The following is a 23,334-nucleotide window of genomic DNA, read 5'->3' as shown; positions in this document are numbered from 1 at the left end:
CACTTCAGTCATTTTGAATTAAATACAGATTTTTATTAAAGGTACAAAAGTTTTTCAGTCAAGAGAAATGATTAATTAAATAGTAATATTATTTATTATAAATGCATAGTAATTTATATGGATAAAAAATTATGTCATGTCATGTATCTAATGATCATAAATATGAATGTACTCATCTGGAATTTGATAAAAACGGCATCTCATGTTAATGCTGCATGTATTGTTGCTTTCACATGGATAAGGGTCAATGACGTATAATGACCACTTATCATGGGATGTGATCAATAATATCAATAATTGTATTAAATTAAAAAATAAAATATATCTCATTTTTGTGGCTGAAATATGAATGTCTGATACAGTATGCTTAAGTGAATGGTATTTTATTTATTATATCAAGGTTATAGAACAAACATGAGATGATTACCGAAACTCAAAGAAGTGCCGATACTTTGTTTCGAAATACTTTAAATACTAAATATTTGTATAAAAAATTCTAGGCATGTTAAGGAAATGAATTATATCTTGATGTTGTGATGTTGTTAAGTTGTTGGTTACTCCTGTTATCACGCTTGTTTTGAACAGTTGGAAAATTCCTAGAGTTTGATTCTTACCTGTTCGATACCTACCCGTTTGTATATACCTGTGGACTGTCTTCTGGTTCTTGTGGATTATTTGATTTCCCTGTGGATAGTTGCCCGTTTGACCGGTGGATGTTACTCATCTGTCATACTTACCAGGCCTCCAAGCCGTGGTTTCACTCATGTGTTGTCACAATAAACTGTCTGTGCACTTCACCTCAGTCTCATCGTTGCTCAGTTTATAACAGAAGATCTGACTGCCCATATGGAGGAAAGGGCCATTTTTTCCCTCATAATCTTCAATTAAAATCTGAAAATGTGTGTGCGTGCGTGCGTGCGTGCGTGTGTGTTTTACAGTATGAATAAACTGTGTGTGATCCTTTTTGTCAAGTAAATGATTTAAATGTTACAATCTCAGCATGTACCTATAAAATGATTTGTTGAAATATATGTACTATTTTTTGTATATAATATTTTAGTCTTGTTTTCCAATACAAATATCTAAAAAACATAATCCTAAATCAAGATACATCATTTACTTGAAAAGCAAAATAACCTAAGATATTATTTTGTGGGAAAAATTACTGAAATAAATGAATGCTTCTTAAGATATGCCATTTTGTAATTTCATGCAGTGGAGTTGTCATTGTATTGATGCACATGATGAATAATGCAAAATAAACAAGTAAAAAAATGTGTCTTTAAAACCGGTGGTTTACTTTACATTATTGTTACAAAAATAGGTTGATATTTCACATTTTATTTGCGATATCAAATCCATCTGAACGTGTTTGACAGTTTTTCAACATTTTTCATGTTCTTGATCTTTTTTTCAATCTTCTCTGGTAACACAAACAACAACTTGATTCATAAGCAGAACTCATTTCAGTCACATTGACATTCAAACTATGAGCAAAGCGTTGATTTTCACAATGCTGAATATTTATACTACAACTTACATGAAAATGTGTCATCTTCATATAAAAGTAAACAAAACACGAATATATAAAAATAGTTCTTTTTGGGGAGTGTACAAGTATTACAGTTAGCCTATGTGTAACTGCGTGCTTTTGATATTGATATTTGGCGTAGGTAGCCTACAGAAAAAATACGGACTACTTCAAAAGTGAACTCTTGTTATATTGACAAAATATGTTCGTTGATGTAAAAATTGTTTCGAGAAACGTATTATTTTTCTCATTTTTTAAGGATGATTCGAGAAGTGCACCAAAACTGCAAGTGAGGAAAATAATACACCACAAGATGGCAGCACAAATCTATAGAATCGTTGTCTGCTCCTTGCAAGCGTTTTTCTGGTCGGTAACAGATATTACGCACAGATATTGTCGTTTTGAGACGCACGTGCAGAACCTCTCTCTCTCGCGTGCGCGCGCTCTCTCTCTCTCTCTCTCTCTCTCTCCCTGTGGGCGTGTGTGTTTCCCATGTGCTGTGTGAAGTCATGCTGCGCAAGCTGGAGACGCTTTTCTATATGTAAAATAAAATCAACATCATTCATTAGAATGACTTCATGTTTTAACCTCTTTGTGTTCTTGTATTTAATCCACATATCGGATAAATCATTTGGTGAGGTGTTCACTTCCATGATGAGCGTGAATCAAGCTGTTTTCGCAGAAACACAACTCATCGATCACTTAAGAATATACATAGAGCGCGAAACGCAAAGACTTCACGACATTAAAAGGTAAGAGACAAACAAACTGCACATAGTTACTGCTTTGTTTGCTACTAAAAAAACTTTGATAAGAACTTTTACTTTTTGACATTATCCTCACCACTGTCATATACTAAATGATGCCGGTTGCTTTAAAAAAACATGGTTTGCAGTGACTTTGTGATGTACAGTAATTATAGTGTTTGTAGTAAAACCATAGTCATCACAAATTTACAATTGTCTCACTATTGTACTGTCACGGTTGTGGTGCAGAGAAGAACCCAAATGCAGGCAGGCGGTGGTGAAGGGGTTAACAGATGTTTATTTTACAAAATAATAAACAAAACAAAACAAAAACCCACGATGGGGAAAACAAGACACGATGAACGGGAACCACAGGAACAAAGACTGAATACACTAACTAAATAAACAGAGACTAATACAACACTGGACAAGATTACAATAGACTAACACTAAACTAGACTTACTTACTTAGACAAGGGTGATACATCCATGAAGACACAAGCATGAACCACACACGAGATACGGTACACACATACGTACAGAACGCAATCCAAAGGCACAAGACAAAGAAACATGAGGGTATAAATAGAGAAGACAAACAGGGATAACAAGCAGGGGCAGGTGTAGAACATAAGACACAAGAGGGAGACAATACAGGAAAGGAGAGGGGTGGCCAATGACAAGACCTGAGAAAACACATGAGATGTCAAAAAACAAACATCTCATGGTCTTCTCACATAAAACCTAAGGCTTTGCCATGGCTCTGCTACAGGACCAAGAAAAACATGACTAAGGAAGCAGAGCCATGACATGTACCCTACCACGATATTTGTAGTAAATCAATTATAATGGTTAACCATGTGTACTACATGTTTACTATAATATAACCATGGTACATTTTCCTTTAAGGCTGGATCACACTACAAGACTTTTGCTCAGATTTTGCCCAGATTTTCAGTCTGGCGTTGTTGCAGAAAGTCTGCGCCAGTCTGCAGATTTTATTACGTGTTGTGATGCCCAGTAAACTTTCAAAAAGTCTGCAAGTGTGTGATGTCTAGTCTTTTTTTAATCTGTTCAGATTTTAAAAGTCTTGTAGTGTGACACAGTCTTAAGAGTTCCAGAGGTTTTTCAAATTCCGATTTGCAAATTTTTAATTTGCTTATATTCATGATTTACACGCGGTTTTGGAATATCAATGTAATAGATGGTTATCGATATATAAATTGTTTTAAATTGGCTTTTTTATGTAATATTTTGTTAATACGTCAAAGCATGCTGAAATATACAACAGTGAAACTTTTCTCCAACCATGTTTAGGTTCTTTTCAAGAGTCACAGCACAGCACGGTGGGATATGCAATGAATCATCGGCTACCATAGCCAATCCTCTTGTTGCATTCAAACTGGTCAAAAGACTTCAGTCTGAATGGCTTAATGTAGTTTATAGCAGTGAAGCTGAAGAAAACCTTCAAGGTAATTTCTTGACTTTTTCTTGGAAAATCCTTCATCTCATGTACTGTATAACCTCAAATATTTGTCATCCGCCATTCCTCTGCTTACTAGTGTCCAGCTTTCTACCTTTCTGTCCTTCCCCCCATTGTATTGTTTTGCTTTAGCCCTTAGGGAGGGCTATAGGATGATGGAAGGCAGCTTGCCGAAGCTGGAGGACCTTCAGGGGGCAGCGCAGGGGCTGATGAGACTTCAGGACGTGTATGATCTCCGCGTGGAGGGGCTCGTGAGAGGACATTTCCAGCAGATCACAAATGGGAATGCTGTTGATATTTACAAACCCTCTGTGTCTGATACTTTGTCTGGGGACGATTGCTTTCTTGTTGGAAAGGTAAGATGTGTGTCCACAATTGTGTCGAAACTAATATGAGTGTGCTGTTAAATAAAACTAGTCATTTCTTTTATTTTTACAAGCTTAACACATTGAAAAGATGTGTGACACTCGCCCACTCTCCCACATGTGTTGGGAATATCTGGAAAAGCCTCTGGAAAAATATGTTCAGACTGTGTCTCACTCGGCACTGTTGCTTCCTGATTCAGATTCCGTACTGCTCAATTTGTCCTTCTTTTGTGGTGAATGACTGGCCTAACAAATACCAAATGGCTTAAACACTCTTATACAGAAAGAAGAGCTCTGTTTTTCTTGTCTGTGTCCTTTCTATTTTTAATAAGCACCATCTTTTCTCCTTTCCACCATCCTTGCGAACAAACTAATGCCAGCTTCTCAGATTGAATTATCATTCATTAAATGTTTGTAACCAAAACCATGAATTTATATTGTTTCATGTCGTTCATTGTACTGTGCCACATTGTACGAAGAAAGAAGGGCAACTGTAACCTATTTTTAATGTAATTGAACCCTTAATTAACTCACAGATTTGGATAATTTGTTTAATATTATATTTTTTTGACATATACACTACATAAAACCTTTGTTTAAAAAAACATATGTAGCACAATGTAGGTTACTTGACATTTTTTACAGTGTTTATGTGTCAGAGCTTTGTACATGTAGTATGAAAGCAGATTCATAACACTTCTACTGTATTTGTAGGTTTTTTTTCTCTCATTTGTGCTCATGTCATGAAAACCTTTGCAGGTGGCATATGATTTGGAGGATTACTATCATTCAATGCAGTGGTTTGAGGAGGCAGTTCGGCTCTTTCGGGGCACTGAGTGGAGTCCAGAAAACGAAGGCACACTTGAAGATGCTCTTGATCATTTAGCGTTCTCCCATTTCAAGGTACAGTATCTATTGCTATGAATAGGCAAACAGCTTCACATATGTACAGTATGTGCATTTTGAAATCTTGTGAAGAACTTACAATTGCTAACTTTTCAACATGTGTTTGTTTTAGACAGGAAACATTTCCTATGCCCTCCGTTTGTCCCAGGAACTACTGCTTCATGGTAAACCTATAGTCAAAACAGTCTACTGCCAACCAATAACAATGATTAAACCAGTGAGAGGAAACTACTTGACCAATAAAAATCATTATTTATATTGTTAATGGCTCAAGAATGATTGTTCTATCTATAATTTGTTAAGAACAATTAAGACTGACTAATCATATCTCTGACATTCTCAAAGCATATCGCTGTTGTCCTTCTGAAACCTTTTTATTTTTTGCCATAAATCATTATTATTATTAGTCATCCTTTATGTTTGTCACTGGGTTTTGCAAATATCGAAAAGTATTAGAAAGTGCTTGTCAACTTTGACAACACAGTATTTAATCATATCTATTTCCTGAAAAACAGCAAATTTGGACGTCCGAGGTGTCGGAAGGACAGCAACGATATTCAAGCTTGATATTTTGAATGGATTTGTACTGTACATAGTTAATCCCAATGCTACTCTCTTTTTCATCTTTAAGATCCCATAAACAGCAGGATTCTTCTTAATGTGGAGAAGTATGAGAAGCTCCTTGTTAAAAGTCCTCCTGTCATTGGACATGGCTTGGTTTTAAAAAGGCCTGACACAACATATCTGAGAACCAGGGATGTCTATGAGAAGCTCTGCCAAACAAAAGGATCTCAGGTACCTTTTCACACTATACTAAAATGCAGTACTTGTGATCCAGATCATGTAATATTCACCTTTTAAAGGATTCAGTGTATTGTTAAAAGAGCAATGTGGAGATATAGCAGCATCTAGTGGTGATGTTTGCGAATTGCAACCAACGGCTCACTCCACCCCTCCCTTTCAAAGCACTACAGTAGCTGACACAGGACTAAGATGTTATTGCATTTCGCTTCTTTGCATTTTTACGAAGCGCGCTCTGTGGAGCAGTGTGTGTAGATAGAAATAGCTCATTGAAGGTAATAATAACATAACGCTTCATTGTGTAAGGTTTTTCTACACCTCTGAACACATAGTTATGTATATTATATTGCATTTCTGTCAAGAGAGGGTATGCACGTGTCGTCACTTTCCCACGTGAGCACGCCGGAGCGCCCCCCCGTGGGTGGCAAAACACTCATACAATATCAGGAAACGCAATTCCGCACAACATTTCAGTGACCAGGAACACCTGATTCCTTTGTAAGTCGTAGTAAAGCCATAAGGATCACCGTCGAGTCCAGCTGCTTGTAAGTTCAGCAAATAATTGCGTGTTTTAGTCCCGGTTTCTTTGTTTCTCCTGTTCTCCTCAGCCATTTTGCTGGGTGTTTTGCCACCCAGGGGAGCGTGTCCCAGGGCGTGTCCCGACATGTTCACGTGGGAGAGTGACGTCAATGCATACCCTCTATTGAAAGCAGCCATTTTGCTGAGTGTTTTACCACTCAAGGGAGCGTGTCCCGGGGCGTCCCGACATGTTCACGTGGGAAAGTGATGTCAATGCATACCCTCTATAGATCCTCAAAAAACGACACACTGGCCCTTTAAAGCTTAACACGTTATTAAAAAAAAGCGTTATAGTATATGTCATACAAATATGTGCATATGTATTTAGACATTGCTCATTGAAAGAAATATACATTTCGAAAAAGCGTAAAGCCATCAACTAATAAACAGCTCTTATCTTTACTTTTCATGAAAAATAGCGTAACAAAGTACATTGTTTGTTTAAATATATTTATAAAACATAGTATCACAGTTTACAACATTACGTGACTGTTATCATATTCCCACAAAAGGGCTTCAATGACAAATACATTAACTGAAGCATTTGTTCATTTTCCTTTATTAAATAAGTTCGTTTTGATAAAGGATATACATTCAGACCAGTGTAACAACTATCCTGAGGAGTGATGTGAGGTGAATGGCCAGTACTGTGTCAAAGTGTATAGCTTTGGTGTAATTGAAGCTTTGTGGGATAACTTGGACCAAGAAAATACAAAAGCAGCCAACATTGAAAGAAAAGTTGACTGAATAAATATTAATTATATTTATTCATATAGATATGAATGATGATACACTTTTTGTCACAGCCAACGCATTACCAGAACCCCAAGTTATTTTGTGACTATTTCACCAATGGTAACCCTGGACTGCTCCTGCAACCGATGAAGCGAGAAGTGATCAGTCAGCAGCCGTATGTTGTGCTCTACCATGATTTCATCACCCATGCTGAGGCTAAAAGCATCAGAGACAGCGCGGTGCCAGGGGTGAGTGCACTCTTCGCAATAAACCTTGATGTGGAATAGCAAAGCGCTGTGAGCATTTCGTTCACAAAAATTTCGATGTTATTGAGCAAAAAGAAAAGTAAAAAAAATCCAGTTTGGCAAAGATTAAAGCACAGGTTTGCCAATATTTGGCTGAAGTTTCCTAAAGTCTTCTATTGTATAAGACCTATTCTTAAATCTCATCTCACTGTTACACCTCATGGAAACTACGCCTGCCAGTTACTGGCTGTTGGTAACGTAGAGGAACTCTGCAGGGAGACACAAAATATTATGTGCTAGTCTTGGTTTCTTTTCCAGACCACATGATCCAGCTGCAGTCAGAGCTGAAGAGAGCACATTATGTGAATACGTCATGTGGTCGGGATGAACCAGACTTTTATTTTTGTGTGGGCAGCCTGGACATTAAATCATACGTTTCCATGGTCGCTTTTTTGTGGTGTATTAGAAGTATTTGTCTTTGCCAGTGGTTCTTTCTTTTTCTTCTTTCTAGTGTGATTCCCATATAAAAGAAAATGCCAGTGATGTTTTTTAACTGACTTTTTAGTTTGTTACTCATTAAAAAGAAAAAAATCACAGATGAGATTTTAATACTACATTAATATAATGAATAATACGATTTTTAATTTTAATCTCATTTGTTCCTGATTAAATGGAGGGCAAATTGAAACTTTTGGGGCGGTTTACCAGACAAGGATTAGCTAGGGCATTTCGATTCTGAATTTTTTGGAGTTGATTCCGATTCCTGGTTTGGGAATCGAAAGAATCAATTCCTAGCTGCTGTTTTCGATTCCTGCTCAATTCCCTGTTTTACTACAGATTTTTATTTATTATAAATTTTTTTACACATTTTTAATTCAATACAATTTTCTAAGCTGTCACTTTTTTTACATTTATGAATTGTTTATTGTTTCTATAACAAAAACCTTAACCAAATATGTTGATCTTGTCCTGCAATTCCAATGCATCATTAATAATCTAATTTACTAGCTGTTTTCAAAAATAAAGCACAGGTCAAATTACTATTTTTTTGTTATTCAGCAGTGTACACAAAAATACTTGAGGAATATAGATAGACAGATCGATAATCAGTGAATTGTATTAAAAATATGTAAGAACTGTGCATATTGATATTACTGTTAAATGCAAGTGGTGCGGACAGGTGTTGAAAAAATTCTGTCCAGCTTTAACGGCTTAAAACAGACGTCCAAGTAAATATGTTGTGAGACTGTGCTTTATATACATGTAATTCTCTTCACGCACACACTGAGCTCATTGGTAGAGAGTAAGAGAAGACGGTCCCTTTACAGTCCGTCTGAAAAGCAAACGTACTTATATGATTTGTTAAATGTGTGGATAGGATACATGTAATTATATCTACACTGTGTGTGCAAACAAAGCTTTTGCTTTTATGGATCCATCAGTTTTTTCTGAAGTCTGCACTGTTTTAGACAAGAAACTAACGTGATTTGGTTGACCAATGATGCAGCTAAGGGGCGGGGCTTGTGCTTGTGCTTATGAAGGCTCTTAAAGAGGAGTCGATTCCAAGCTTTGGAAACGCCTTGGAATCGATTCCCAGCCCTAGGATTATTTTAAACCAGGACTAGGCCTTAGTTAAATTAGGATAATTACGTTGTTTTAAAAAACATACTTTACAAAAAACATTACTGTGTGCATGTTGAGACAAAACAATCACAGTGATATATTTTAAGATATGTCAGTGCAAGTTGTTTTCGATTAAGGCATCTCTCACATTTAAGTTAGTCTAAGACTAGGCTTAAGCCCTGTCCGGGAAACCGCCCCTTTGTCATGGGTTTTGGTTCTTGTTTGGTTCGTGGTTATTGTAGTTCTTTCATGTTGTCTTGTTCTCCATGTCTTGTTCTGATTGGTTTATTGTTTCATTGTCATCAGGTGTACCTTGTTAGTCTTGAGTCATTGTGTGTTTTTATACCAAGTGTTTCATGTGTTTAGTTGTTGGTTATTGAAAGTAAAATGGGTTGCTTTGTCATGTTTTCTGGTTAGTATTTCATTTCATGTCATGTCATGGATTCTCGTTCACGTTTTGATTTATTCAAGACTTTGATCTGCACTTAGATACTTCTCCAAGTTTCATGTTTTGGGCAACGTCCTTACACTTTTGCTTGAGTCTCCTGCATCTCAGAAAATTTGCCTGAGAAAAAGACCCACAAATCTCTTAAAGGAACATTTTACCCCAAAGTAAAAATTATAAGGGAACTCCACCAAAAAAATGATATCATGAATTACTCACCCTCAAGTCGTTCGTGAACCCTAGGACCTCCGTTTATCTTCAGAACGCAAATTAAGATCGTTGAAATAGTCCATGTCACTCCAGTGGTTCAGTTTCAATTATATAAAGTGACGTTGGAATGTTGCAATTGGCCAATCAGAATCAAGTATTCCAGAGCGCTGTGTTATAAAAGATTTTCATGCCTGTGTTCATGTCTCTCTCAGCTGAGAAGATCTGTTGTAGCATCTGGAGTAAATCAGGCCACTGCAGAATATCGCATCAGCAAGAGGTACAAATCATTTTGTTTTAAGATCATACAATTCAATTAAAGTGAAAAGCAATAGCACACTTTGTAACTGTCTGTACAGTTCCTACACATATTGTAATGATGAATAATGGTATAATAATATAATATAATTATACAAATAAATTTACGAATATATAATATCATATTTGATAGTAAGGCGGCTTTCACATAAAGATTTTATTGTGATCTTTTAGCGCATGGCTAAAAGAATCAGTTCACGCAGTTGTGGGAAAGATGGATCAGCGGATCACTATGGTCAGCGGGTTAAATGTACATTCTCCTTATGCCGAATTTCTCCAAGTGGTGAATTATGGCATTGGAGGACATTATGAACCTCACTTTGATCATGCCACAGTAAGTATAAAGTGTGCTTTGCAAAGTGAAAGTATCACAAATAAATGCAACGTGAGGTTGTCTTTGTAGTGTTCCATAATACTCCCACACATGTACTAGTATATCCTAATGATTATTCATATTTTACGCATAAACCCAAATTGCAAACACAAGAACAATATAACTAATGTGCCATTTTACTTTTTTATCATTTCCGTTACCAACAGTCTGACTCCAGCCCATTGTACAGACTTAAAACAGGAAACCGAGTGGCCACGTTCATGATATATGTAAGTAAATACTTTCAATCTTTCGGGATTTTTTAATAATCCAAAGAAAATGCTGTGTTAATGTAGTGTGAGAATGTGATTTTAGTAACCGTGTAGCAGTAACAGTGATTCACTGGTTCACATCCTCTCTTGTCCTCTCTAGCTAAGCTCTGTGGAGGCAGGGGGGTGCACGGCTTTCATTTACGCCAATTTCAGCGTTCCTGTAGTGGAGGTATGAGATACCACGGGTTATTTTCACTGACAGATTAACTCAAGACAGAACACATCCATGGATGTATCAACACAGCTTGTAAAAGTCTGTGCTAACAGATAACAGATGAGGTCAGGCATTTCACAGCTATCCTGTTACATGTGAAAGGGTTTGGATGGGGATTAAAGGGATAGTTCACCCAGAAATGAAAATTCTGTCATCATTTATTCACCCTCTTCTCATTTCAAACCTGTATGACTTTCTTTTCTCTGCAGAACACATAAGAAGATATTTTGAAGAATGTTGGTAACTGAACAGCACTGGCCCCCATTCACCTCTATTGTATGGACACAAAACCAGTGCATGGGTGCCGGTTAACAACACACTTTTGTGTTCTGCATAAGAAAAAAAGTCATACAGGTTTGAAATGACAAGAGGGTGAGTATATGATGACAGAATTTTCATTTTGGGGTGAAATATCACTATAAAGGCATACTTCACCCAAAAATTTAAATTCTGTCATCATTTACTCACCTTCGAGTTGTTCCAAATCTGTATACATTTCTTTGTTCTGATGAACACAGAGAGAGATATTTGGAAGAATGTGTATAACCAAACAGATTTTTCCCCCCATTGACTACCTTTTTCATTTTGGGATGAAGTATCCCTTTAACTAACCAATAGTTTAGTTCAACTTTTGTAATTTTACAGAATTTTACGGTTTCATTTTACAGAATTTTCACATATTAGTCAAATTACACCAAAAGACTGCAAATTTAGATGTTGGGTGTAGCATAACATGAAAAACATGTTGATTTTGTTATACATAATGTTGTTTTAAAGTTTATTTTTTCTGGCGCTCCAGCTGCTGGACTATTTTTTTGTACTTTTATTGTTTTTTACAGGAATTTTGTTAAACTATGTGTATAGTTACAGAAGTGTCATTCTCAAGATTAAGAAAATGACTAGTTTGGGAGTTTTGTGTCATTTGTGTAAATGTATTTGTAAATACTGCTTTTTCATCTGATTCGTTTTTTTTTTAAGAATGCTGCTCTCTTCTGGTGGAATCTTCACAGAAATGGCCGAGGAGACGGTGATACTCTTCACGCTGGTTGCCCTGTCATTGTTGGTGATAAATGGGGTATGATGACGCATCACATGACTAACCTGATGTAGTTTTTACAAACAACAAAAAAAATTTGTGAGCGATGAATTAAAAATAGATAACTCATATATTTACATACATAGATGTTGTGTATCTCAGCTTGGATCAGCTAAACATTTCTCAATTGTTCACGTTACTTATTCCCGCGGAAAATATTAATCATGTCAAGTAGAGACAGGATGTCGTAGATCATAAATATGTGATGCAGATGGCCTGGCAAATCATAACTGTTGCTCAATCAGCTGAGATATCCTTAGCTTTTGTGCCCTGTGTGGTATGCTGGCTTTAGATCCACAAACATCAGATGTTGATCTAGGAACATTTCGTCTTTCACAGTTGCTAATAAGTGGGTCCATGAGTACGGGCAGGAGTTCCAGAGACCCTGCAGCCTCAATCCTGAAGAGTGAACATACAGTAGCGGCGGAAAGGTCTAGTAGGACTACAAGGACTTCAAGAGTCAACGCTCGTGAAGGAGCAACAGAGGACATATGGGAAAGACTGAAAAACAAGGGGTTGAAAACGGAGGACTCCAGCCTTAGAAAGAGGCACATGGAGGTCTGGAGGCACAAAGGAAAGATGGACTGCTGTGATGCTTGTGTGTGTCAGGAAGTCATTTAGCATGAACTTAAAAGGCAGATCTCCTGCTTTTCAATGTTCAATGTGGAAAATGTTGTTGTTTACATACTTGATGTTACATACTTGATGATCTGTTTGGTGTAATTTGGTTCTGATAATTACAACGAACCTAAACCTTTATTTTGCACATGATGGGTTGTTATTATATTTCATGGGCCCTGGGAGAATGTTTAGTTGTCTTTCTCTAACAGCACCCTGCACAAACAATATAAACAGGGACTTATTATTATACAGTCAATGTTATTAACTTAAGCTAATAATGATAACTATAAACTAATTTAACTGAAGTTAATCCACACTGAACCCAACTAAAAATGTTGTCTCTATTTGTCTTTTTTTAAGTACTTTTGATTTTTTTGGAAGGTTTTGTTTTTAGAAACAATGCCCCAGTTTTATATTTATAAATATCAACTGCTAAATATCTTTGCATTGTAATTATAAATAAAAGTTGAATGTATTAACAATGTATTACTTAGTAGTGCAGAGCAATAGTGTCCTCTGCTGGTGGACTTACTGTATATAAGTGATTCCACCAGCTCTACTTTATATAAGGGTGATCATTCACCTAAAAAGTAAATATTCTGTCATCATTTATACACCCTCATGTGGTTCAAAACCTGTATGAGTCTTTCTTCTGTGAAACAAAGAAGTTATTTAGAGAAATGTGTCAATGGTGTTGTGTCCACACAATGGAAGTCAATGGGGTCAGATAGGAGGTGTCACTACACTGCATTTTATTGAACCTTTTGCATAGGCCAAAAAATTATACCTATAGCAAAATCAACTGGATTGGACACCGTTTGATAAACACCCTCATACACTCCCATCCCACTGTCTAGAATACAGTAAAAAATAAAACTTCATTGAAGTCTGATATATTATTGTTTTGAGGTATGACTCTTGGGTTGGTTTGGTCCAATATATTTAAGAGGAGTGTATTTAGGTTTCTCAATCACTTCCAACCCGAGGTACTGCTGCAGGACGTCAGGAACCCGAACTGTCCCTTCCTAAAGAAGAAACAGACATTGCATGATGAAAAAAGGCAAGAATTACAAAACAAAGGTCTGTTCAAGAGAGTAAAGAAGGCTGAATGATAAGTGATTTAGTTTTAATTCTACCTTGGTCTGATGCGTCTCCAAAATGGCAATGATGGTACGTGGAATAGCACAAGCTGTTGCATTTACCTTAAGTAGGAAAAATAACGTAATAGATGACAACAGACATTTTGATGCTGTAAAAATTGGCTAATAAGTCTGTTATAACAACCAGCCACTCACCGTATGTGCATACTTAAGGCTTCCATCATTTTTTTCGTAGAGAATGTTAAGACGTCGACTCTGGTAGTCTGTGCAGTTTGAGGCACTGGAAATCTATTAAAAGATTGAGTGAGTCTATTGCTGAGTCCCAATTCGCCTACTTATACTATATGCACTAAAAGTATGTACTGTTTTTGCTATGGAAAAGTATATACATTTCAGTGTGTAGTAAAACAATATGCACACACTGGGACATACTAACAGGAAACGGAAGTGGCCGTTGTTGCCTAGACAACATTGTGGCCATTAACTGTCACACACATCAAAATACAGCTCTTCTTTCTGTTTAAGTATTTATTCATTCATTGTTTCATATGTAATGTTAACTCTGTGCTTATATTTATTAATTTACTGACGCATCAGATATTTAATTTTATTAATGCAGTGGAGCGTCACTTAACTCCGCCTACTCGCGGTGAGTTGTTAGTGTGCATCATTCTGCACTTAGAATTTCTACCGGAAGTAGTAGACCATCCGGGAATCTTTGGAATAATCTTTTCAAACATACTACGATTTGGGACACACTAATTCTACTTTCGAATACTATTTAGGACGGATAGTATGCGAATTGGGACGCAGCAGATATTCAACACAAGGACACAAATGCACTTTTTTATGTGAAGTTATCAAGCTAAATCAAATTAAAATAGCAAATTTGTATGTAAAAAAAAGACAAAAACTTAAAATGCAATCTTTAGGATCTTAAAATATAAGATACATTCAAATATAATTCCAACCTCTCCGAAGCTGCCGCGGCCTGGCATCCATGCTTCAATATCATACTTTCTTAAAGCAGGGGGTCCCAGTTCTTGAGTGGGCATATCCAACACCCTACAATGAATGTTGTGCCACATTCACATTTGTCAAGATTACCACAACAAGGAACAAATAAAATGCCACGAACCGTTCTGTCATACCTGTAATGAAGCTGAAGGGATGAGAAAATCTCCTTTTGTAGTGCGACAAATTCATCCAACAGTTGAGCACTCTCCTCTCCCGTCTCATTTGCGGTCACACCAAACATTTCAACCTGCAAGAATGCAAACAATGTTAGGATCCTTGTTATCATGTGTAAGAATCAGTATTTGCATTCAAATGTTCTTATCACCTTATTAAAATGATGAACTCTGTAAAGGCCCCAGGGCTCTCTGCCAGTGTCTGTCTCTGCTCGATAGCATGTGCTACTACAAACTGTACTGAGACGGTGAAACAATACAAATCTCAACATTTTATCCCATCAATCAATGCTCTGTCAATCAATCATGGATTTTTTGAATACCTAACAGGCATATCCTTTAAATTTACAGCATGATCCATGAAGTAGCCTGCGAGAGAAAATCAAGGTAAAGTCTTAATTGTGTTACTCATCAGTCATCATTTCATTGCAAGGTGTTTGTGAAATTGTACGATTTAGCATTATGTTGTAATTTATATTGTAAATCTAAAATGAAATACAATTAGGTCAACTATAATTCAACAGTATTACTTATCACAGACAGTACTCTATCATTTATTTTTTATTTTCAAAGGATGTATCACAGGATTAAATAATACATTACATAAATAATATATTCTCACCTGCCACCCCCACTTCTCCTGTACCAGCGAGATTAAGATCAGGAAAGCGTGTGGGATCCAGAGAGTACACCTGTGATCTATGAGCATGTGGCTGCATCCCACAACCCTCCTGAATAACACATCCAAAAACAGCACAAAATCACCTTTTATAAGTCTAACGACCAGATGTCACTAAATAAACTTGTTAATAAACTGCCAAATGTATAAATGAAAATGTTGGTAATGTACACTCAAACACAAACATTAAAGCGATACTCACAAAAACCACTCCCTTTAACATATCAGGAACAACCATGGGAACAAAGCCCTGCAAGATGATGAGTATTCAAAGCTTTTTAGGATAAGCAGAAACCGTGCTTGTTCATCTGAAGGATTTTACACAGAAGCATGAATAGAAACACATGAACTAACCCGTTTCTGAAGAAGATCCAGAGAAAATTTTTGCAAGGCAAGCTGCAGTCTGGCTCCTGCCCCTATCAAGTAGTATGATCTGTGCCCTGACACATGTGCTAGCCGCCTGAGAAAGAAGAGATTGAAGTGAAAAGCAAGTAAAAATAAATAAAATGACAAATGAAAACATCTAACCTTTGTCTTATGATGTCAAGACTCTCTCCAATTTCCAAATGGCCTTTAGGCTTGAAATCAAATTCTGTGATGGATACACACAAAACACCATACAACAATCAATCTAATTTAAGTAAAAAGTATCCAAATATAAAGTCAAAGAGCAGAAAGAGCTAACTACTTTTGAAACTTTTTTAATATGAATTTACCTTGCCTACGACCGACCATTTCAACTACTCTTGCCTGGCTCTCATCTCCTATGGGCTACAAGAATAAAGAAAAACATTACATTCCTGTTTAATAAAATCACATCTTTGCTTTTTAACTTTTAATTTAGTTTTTTATACAAATTCACAGAGTAAGCTGTGATTTCACACACTTGTGACTTTCAATTGAATAATGGGAGTATAAAGTTTATAAACTGTTTATTGATCTTTTATTTTATCTCAATATCGCATCGCAATATCTGAAAATGTTTGCTTTGGATTTTATGTATGGAATAATGAATAACCATTTCTTAACACAAGTTCTTTCATTATTATTTGACATGACAATTCATTTTCCATTATCATTGAGACTATTTCACAGTTTACCAGTCATTTAACAGTGTTTATATTAGAGCTGTCAAATAATTAATCGTGATTAATTGCATCCAGAATAAAATGTTTGTTTTTACAGAATACGTGTCTATGTAATGTGCATATTAATTTTGTATTTATAAACACAAAAACATACACATACATGTAACTATATTATATAAAATGTTATATTAAATAGCTATATTAAAATATTTAGATGTATTTATATATTTATATTTACCAACAATTGAAATGATATACAGTATAAATGTTTGTAATTGTTTTTATTTTTCTTCAATTTATACATGTATGTGTTTATAAATACAAAACAAATATGCACAGTCCACAGACATATATTATGTAAACACAAACTTTTATTCTGGATGCGATTAATCGCGATTAATCATTTGACAGCTCTAGTTTATATGTATACCACACTAGGATGGGTTCTGTTGGGCAGCCTCAGAGCACGACAGTAATGTTCCTTCTCCAGCTCATTCTCTTCCAAATACATCTGACTGAGTTTCTCTCGGAGCGCTCTGCCCTCCTCTCTAAAAGAATTGTACTCCAAAAGCTGTTAAATACACAACAGAGAAAGAAGGGATCATACAAAATCTTGAAAGCACATCATTCTTGTACACACTGCAAAGTATTAACGTAAGTCAAATATAGTATATACTGACAACATTTATTCATTTTCATCCATTGTACATTTATTTGTAATTCTTCCAGCACGGAACAGGTAAATATGCTACGCAAGAAAAGAAGAACTTACACTGGACAAAGTTGATTTTTCATGTGCATCCTGTAAAGAAAAACAGCATGGAAAAATATAACAAACCAGAGTTTAATCTAAAAGAAAAACGTTGTGATTTTGTACATCACACGACACACTTCTGGACAGCTTGCTGTTGTATCAACAACACAAATGACAACAGTATTATATAGCTTTAACCATAAATATTGTAATGTAGGTATTTTTGAAAGTGCTTGCTGTGTAATGCACAATGCACTTACCACAAGAGCTCTGACTTTGGCACTGATCACATTTTTTCTTTCCTCCAATTCGGATATTTCTTTTTGCAAATTCTGTAATTTCGTCCACACTGAGATCTGTGGGGATGGCAGCACACATATTGACAAACATTCAAATGCTTTCCATTACAAATAACATTATGAGCCATCAACTGTTTCCTATTTGAAACCATAACAAAATTCCTTCACGCAGTGTGTTTATTTAACTAGATGGTGTTGCATTGGATAACAGAACCCAACACAGAGAACCAAAAACACACATATGTATAGTTTCCATTAAAACCAATAGAATTTATATTATAACTCATAAATTCAATTCATTCGAATTGAACAGTTTAGCACGATACTGTTAGAAGAAATCTCGTAATATGAAAACTCTTACTATAAGCCCGACATCAGCTGGCCGCAGATCTCCTTTACGATTCTCCACCTCGGCTAGGACAGCATCAGTTTCCTCGCATACACGCCTCATGTCCAGCTCAGGTTTGTGACTGTATCCTTCTCGTATATGCTCATAAAGACTGCTCCTGACCGGTCGAGAGGAGCATGGCCGACAGGACCATCTAAATAAACTGCTAACATTGTGTCTTCTAGATTTGAGAAGAACAAGTGTGCAAAAACGCGTACATGCCCTTACAGAAGACGCCATGCTGGAACATTTGACAGCTTAGTACGGAAGCCGATTGGAGTCCTCTCGTCCAAACGCGATTGTATTGGCAAGGTGAAGAGAACAATTATTTTGTTTTATTGATTCATTTTATTTAAATGATTCTATAAATATTGTACATACACGTTTTGTTTAGAAGCCTACATTTTGTATTTAATAAAAAACGACCCATCTTTTTATTAAATAACACATTAACAAAAATTACATGACACACAAACTTTATAAAGTATATTTAATTAACACAAATAAAAAATAAAAATATTCGGACGTAATATTATTTTCTTTGATAGTAAAGGTACCTGATACATTTTAAACTTCAGTCACTTTTTAAAATAATTTCGTCAAATGAAAGCTTTATACAATGAAGGCGTTTTTACCAAAACAGTGGTATACATAACTTCAAAAAAATACTAATTTTCGCCTACTATACAGTATGGAAGTAGGCGATTTCGAACGCAGCCAGATCTGTCTGTCTTTATTCTCCTGACGGATGTAAATAAATCGTCATATCCGATAAAGTCGCGAGCCATGAGCAAAGCGGAAGTTTCGTCTGTTGTTCCGGCAAGCCGGAAAATCCTTCGCCTACAGTAAAGCAATGAGAGCTGTGAGCAGTTGTTCATTTGATTCATGTTATTTATGATATTTCCTTCTCTGGTACAACATTTTTAAGGCCAGTCCGGAGTACCAACTGTAGTAACGTGTACGAAGCTGTGGTCGTCACAGTGGACATATCACGCGTGCGTTTGTATTTTTGTGCTGAGAGGCTAATAGGATGGACATTAAACCGTGATGAGCCGACCAATTTGCGCTGAATCTACCCAGGAAAGTCAAGCCGTTGCGAGTGGCCGGAAGCGTGTCAGACAGTGTTTGCATCCTGACAGCCTTGATGCCCAAACTCGAACTCGAGACACCCCAAAAAACTGTGAATATTCACCCTACTGCTGGGGTCAGCTCAGATAGAAACCTTCAACTGTTATGGTAATGTTTACAAAATTGCAGTGGTCGAGATTGTTTTTAGTGGTCTGTCTTAAATTTGCATTAAATAAAAGATGCAAATACAATACGTCATAGGGCAGACGACACTTTTGGCCATTACTGTGTACTTAATGGCAGGTATGTGAACTATCTAACGTCATTGACAGATGAATGCAGGCATAGGTGGTACGGTTACCTGGCGACCGCAGCCATGGCAGGATGCTGATAGAGGAGGTGGAGAACCTCTCTCAGATAGTGACTCAGAAGAGGAGGATTTTCCAGATGATCACACTACACCATTGGGGGACTATATAACTCAGGGTGAGTCACACTAATTCACATCTGCTGTATTTTTTATTTAACACCTGTACCAGTCTGTCTACCTTGCATCTTTCCACATCTTTTCCATTGTAATAATTAACAAACATGTCATCATAAATTACAAAATGCTAAACAGAGGAATATTTACTGCCCTTTTCACACATTGGAACCCAAGTCCCAACAACCGTTTAAAACTACACCGTCACACACTCCGTTTGTGACAATATATATTTTCTTAACCAACAAAATGTGATTATACTACGTCTCTCTTCACTATTCTCTTTGTCATTTCATTCAGGCTTAAAGCAGCTGCTTGATGCTCAACAGCTGTGTGATGTCACTCTTTTGGTGGAGGGAAAGAAGTTAATGTGTCACAGGTGAGTTTTCAGCATTCAGAGCCATGAGATTCTCATGTTCTGCATTTGTTCAGATTATCGTTGCATGTCTTTTAACGGAACACTTTTTTGTCATCTCTTTTAGAGTCCTTCTAGCAGCGGTCAGTCCATATTTCCGCGCCATGTTCACCAGCCCTCTTGTAGAGTCCCGTCTCACTGAGATCCGCCTGGAAGAAGTGACACCCTCCATTATGGAGACAGTCATCCAATTTGTATATACAGGACATGCAGATCTTAGTCTGGACACAGCTGAGGATTTGTTCGTGGCAGCCAATCGTCTTCAAGTGATGCCCTTGCAGGACCTTTGCTCTAGGTAGGATTTCTTTTTGTGCTTAACATTCCGTAATGCCGCGTAATGCTTACTAATAATCACAACTTTGTTTTCCAATATATCAGATTCCTTTTTGAACACCTCTCTGTGGAGAATTGCCTGGGTATGTACTCGCTGGCTCGTTCCCATCATGACCAGCTCCTTCTCCGGGCGTCTTTGAGACTAGTGGGTCAGCACTTCCCTCGAGTGGCTCGGCAGCGGGACTTCCTCCTTTTGGATCCAGGAACTCTAGGCAGTTTGTTAGAGTCGGATCGGTTGGGTGTGGAGGCTGAGATGGAAGTGTACAACGCGGCGAGACGCTGGGCGGAGTACCAACCTGCCGATCGTTACGCTCACATGCCCAGTCTGCTACGGCATTTACGCCCTGGTCTTCTGGGCCCCGATGCAAGCAACCGTCTGAATAAAGAACTCGGACCGCTGGCCAGCACGGAGTGCATGGGAGGCCCGCTAAAACCACGAGAAGGCATGTTCGAGAAGAAAATAGTCTGCGTGGATCTAAGGCCGAGAGAGCATGAGTCTTTACAAAACCGGGACTTCACGGTGGATTGCTTTGACCCGCCTACCGGGAAGTGGAAGAAGCTTGCAGCCATAGGCTCGTTGCTCTGCCCCGGCTGCACCGCTGTTGGAGGTCGACTCTATGTGGCGGGTGGCATTCTGAGGAGCGGCCAAGTGTCAGCTTCACTTCATGAGTACGATGTAGTTTTGAACCGCTGGATTACACGGCCAGTGTTGACTGAACCGCGGGCTATGTTAGGGCTGCTTGGATGCAAAGGCTTCTTGTACGCTTTGGGTGGCTGTAACCGATCTGCGTTTCTAGACACCTGTGAAAGATTTGACCTTAACGCACTGACCTGGGAATCAGGACCACGTTTGCCGTTGCCGTTACGTTCTTTCGCTTGTGCCTCCCTCCGTTGTCGCCTTTACCTGCTTGGAGGTACCACACTGGAGCACAGTAGGGCTGTGGTGCATTCTGGCGTGCTTATATACGACACCGTTACAAAGAACTGGAGCCGCGTTGCTCTAGACTCTGGCGCCACCTGTCTGGCTGGAGGAGTAGCTGTACGTGGAGGTGTCTGCGCTGTTGGTGGTTACCTGCGTGATGCCGCTATGTTCATGGATGGCAACTACACCCAGGCCGAACCACTGGACGCAACAGGACGAGTGCTGTTCTTCCGAGAAGGAAGGGGATCGGTACCAGAGCAGGAGGTGGTGGTTGCAGTAGACAGAGAGGCTGGCGATCGCGCTCCTAGTCCCGTGGTTTTTCCAGGACTCCCAAGACGCATCGCCGCTGGAGGTGTGGCCAGGTGGAAGCGTAGGATTTACGTGTTGGGTGGTGAGAACGGATCGAGGTTTTATGATAGCATATACTGCTGGAAACCTGGCTGGCGTAGCTGGGTGCAGAGACGGGAGAAGTTACCGGTAGATACGGGCGGAGTTAGTCAGTTCGGATGCACTACTTTGAAGTTCCCCAAAAAACAGATCCTAGCGCGGCTTAGGGCTGCGCAGCAGAGACGGGGGAGAGAGAAAAGGCCGACCCGCTCGTGCAGGGTCTTGAGGATTGATAAAGTGAGTCAGGATATTTGAGGAGACAAATATGAATTTCTCACATCTTTATGCATTTGTTTTTACCGCATTTCTTTTGGTTGATATCAGGATGTTTTGGAATCTATAAATAAACCTAATAAAAGAATTCGATCAAATGTGACCCTGCCTGTGAAAACCCAGCTCAAGTCATTTTCTACATAAAATCACCCTACATAATCCAAAGATCATTCTTTGAAAATATAACCTTGATGTTTTTAATGTTTACATTTACATTTAAGACCATGATTGACTGAGTAAGACCATGTCAAAAAATGAAATCATAAGAAAATTAATGATTAAAATTGGCTGCTCATTATCTCATAGTTCGTTTGCGAGACTGTAACCTGGATTTCACAGACAAGGTCGCAAACGTGAAAAGTGAAGAAGGTTTATTTATTTGATTTGCTCAGTGTTATTCCTGCTCTGCAAGTCCACATATTTTCTAAGGGTACCGTAGTCAGTTTTTGTTAGGGTTGCAGTTTAAATATTCTGCCAAAATACCATATTTACTAGTTATTTTGACTACTGTAAACTCATACTAAAGAAACATGAGATCATTTTAGGAACAGTGGGAATGTATTTTTTATTGTAAAAAGAATCCCTTTAGTAACGATGGTATTTTGACAGAAACCAGGCTTGCCATAGGACAATTTTCTTAAGGGTAAAATTCAGAATCACTGTTTTCTTGATGTTGCTTATCAGCTCTTATCTGGGTTGACTTGAAGATTAAAATGAATTATGTTGAAAATTTAGCTGTATCTGAAATGTTTTAACTCTTATTAACAAGATAAAACGCAGGTAGCTGAATCCACCTGGTCTTTCACATACACAATGCTTTTTAGGTATATTTTAAAACAATGAACATGGATACTTGGAAATAAATTCCATCCTTCATGGCTTAACTAACAATGAACAAATATGTACAAACAACTAAAACAAGCAGCAAAAAGTAACTTTTAAAATGACTGCATCTTGTTGCACATCTGTGAATGTTGTTATTGAGACATAAAAGGGCCCAGCAAAGTTGCTGACCACCTGGAGGACAAAAATCCAGTTTTCCCAATGACGTGGAACAGTGCGTGTATGTCACCTTATTGGGTTTAGCCGGTCATCTCATTTGAATTCAAATAAGGAGCCAAATTACTGCTTTTTATGTTTTCATTGTATTTCTGTCATATGGTACAATTATCGAGACAAAAGGACTCGTATTTTCATCTGATGTCAAACAGGTCTTTTTTAACACCCTGAAACTGTCAAATATTGAAAGCTGTTTGAAAGAAAAATGATCTGTGATCCGGTTTGAAGTTACAATAAATTGAATCAAGTCTGATGGTTTGCTTTTTGCAGCTGCATTTTTGTCCTGTAACAATAGGTGAGATATTGTTGCATCAAAAGTTGTAGTGATGCTTTTA

At 37.6% G+C, this 23,334-nt stretch overlaps 3 protein-coding genes across 4 annotated transcripts; 2 read left to right on the top strand and 1 right to left on the bottom strand.

The window, feature by feature from the left end:
- The first annotated feature begins 1,950 nt into the window (after nt 1-1,950).
- p4ha3 (prolyl 4-hydroxylase, alpha polypeptide III) lies at nt 1,951-12,990 on the top strand. Its single transcript, XM_057351888.1, has 13 exons — nt 1,951-2,283; nt 3,595-3,749; nt 3,893-4,116; nt 4,885-5,028; nt 5,144-5,195; nt 5,663-5,826; nt 7,218-7,394; nt 9,882-9,946; nt 10,159-10,318; nt 10,525-10,587; nt 10,730-10,798; nt 11,822-11,918; nt 12,279-12,990. The coding sequence occupies exons 1-13, from the start codon at nt 2,024-2,026 to the stop codon at nt 12,347-12,349; spliced, it is 1,701 nt and encodes a 566-aa protein (XP_057207871.1). The 5' UTR covers nt 1,951-2,023; the 3' UTR covers nt 12,350-12,990.
- A 298-nt stretch (nt 12,991-13,288) lies between these two features.
- On the bottom strand, nt 13,289-18,365 carry sars2 (seryl-tRNA synthetase 2, mitochondrial). Its single transcript, XM_057351889.1, has 16 exons — nt 18,032-18,365; nt 17,632-17,727; nt 17,390-17,419; nt 17,048-17,188; nt 16,246-16,300; nt 16,058-16,121; nt 15,884-15,989; nt 15,732-15,779; nt 15,473-15,581; nt 15,174-15,219; nt 15,003-15,090; nt 14,812-14,924; nt 14,632-14,725; nt 13,856-13,948; nt 13,697-13,762; nt 13,289-13,585 (listed from the first exon to the last, which is right to left on the bottom strand). The coding sequence occupies exons 1-16, from the start codon at nt 18,296-18,298 to the stop codon at nt 13,457-13,459; spliced, it is 1,545 nt and encodes a 514-aa protein (XP_057207872.1). The 5' UTR covers nt 18,299-18,365; the 3' UTR covers nt 13,289-13,456.
- A 465-nt stretch (nt 18,366-18,830) lies between these two features.
- Nucleotides 18,831-23,252, top strand: si:dkey-260j18.2 (uncharacterized protein LOC325231 homolog). 2 transcript variants are annotated; one of them, XM_057351885.1, is made up of 5 exons: nt 18,831-19,294; nt 19,459-19,612; nt 19,911-19,989; nt 20,093-20,320; nt 20,404-23,252. In XM_057351885.1, exons 1-5 carry the CDS (start codon nt 19,292-19,294, stop codon nt 21,920-21,922), a joined length of 1,983 nt encoding a protein of 660 aa, XP_057207868.1. In that variant the 5' UTR covers nt 18,831-19,291; the 3' UTR covers nt 21,923-23,252. The 2 variants fall into 2 exon arrangements, with proteins under 2 accessions (XP_057207868.1, XP_057207869.1); XM_057351886.1 differs by having other exon boundaries at nt 19,430-19,612.
- Nucleotides 23,253-23,334: the final 82 nt, after the last annotated feature.

Source organism: Triplophysa rosa, linkage group LG14 (assembly GCF_024868665.1).
Source record: "Triplophysa rosa linkage group LG14, Trosa_1v2, whole genome shotgun sequence".
Taxonomy (NCBI): domain Eukaryota; kingdom Metazoa; phylum Chordata; class Actinopteri; order Cypriniformes; family Nemacheilidae; genus Triplophysa; species Triplophysa rosa.
This window is presented reverse-complemented; position numbering and strand designations above follow the sequence as displayed.

What these genes read in the sequence shown, in the direction of transcription:
- p4ha3 (XM_057351888.1), top strand. Translation starts at nt 2,024, where the DNA reads ATGTGCTGTGTGAAGTCATGCTGCGCAAGCTGGAGACGCTTTTCTATA. An exon ending in GAGACAGCGCGGTGCCAGGG is followed by an intron (nt 7,395 to 9,881) that starts GTGAGTGCACTC and finishes TGTCTCTCTCAG; the next exon opens with CTGAGAAGATCTGTTGTAGC. An exon ending in GAATATCGCATCAGCAAGAG is followed by an intron (nt 9,947 to 10,158) that starts GTACAAATCATT and finishes GTGATCTTTTAG; the next exon opens with CGCATGGCTAAAAGAATCAG.
- sars2 (XM_057351889.1), bottom strand. Translation starts at nt 18,298, where the DNA reads ATGGCGTCTTCTGTAAGGGCATGTACGCGTTTTTGCACACTTGTTCTT. An exon ending in CAGCTGATGTCGGGCTTATA is followed by an intron (nt 17,728 to 18,031) that starts GTAAGAGTTTTC and finishes CCATCCCCACAG; the next exon opens with ATCTCAGTGTGGACGAAATT. An exon ending in TTAAAGGATATGCCTGTTAG is followed by an intron (nt 15,091 to 15,173) that starts GTATTCAAAAAA and finishes TCACCGTCTCAG; the next exon opens with TACAGTTTGTAGTAGCACAT.
- si:dkey-260j18.2 (XM_057351885.1), top strand. An exon ending in GGGGGACTATATAACTCAGG is followed by an intron (nt 19,613 to 19,910) that starts GTGAGTCACACT and finishes CATTTCATTCAG; the next exon opens with GCTTAAAGCAGCTGCTTGAT. An exon ending in AAGAAGTTAATGTGTCACAG is followed by an intron (nt 19,990 to 20,092) that starts GTGAGTTTTCAG and finishes CATCTCTTTTAG; the next exon opens with AGTCCTTCTAGCAGCGGTCA.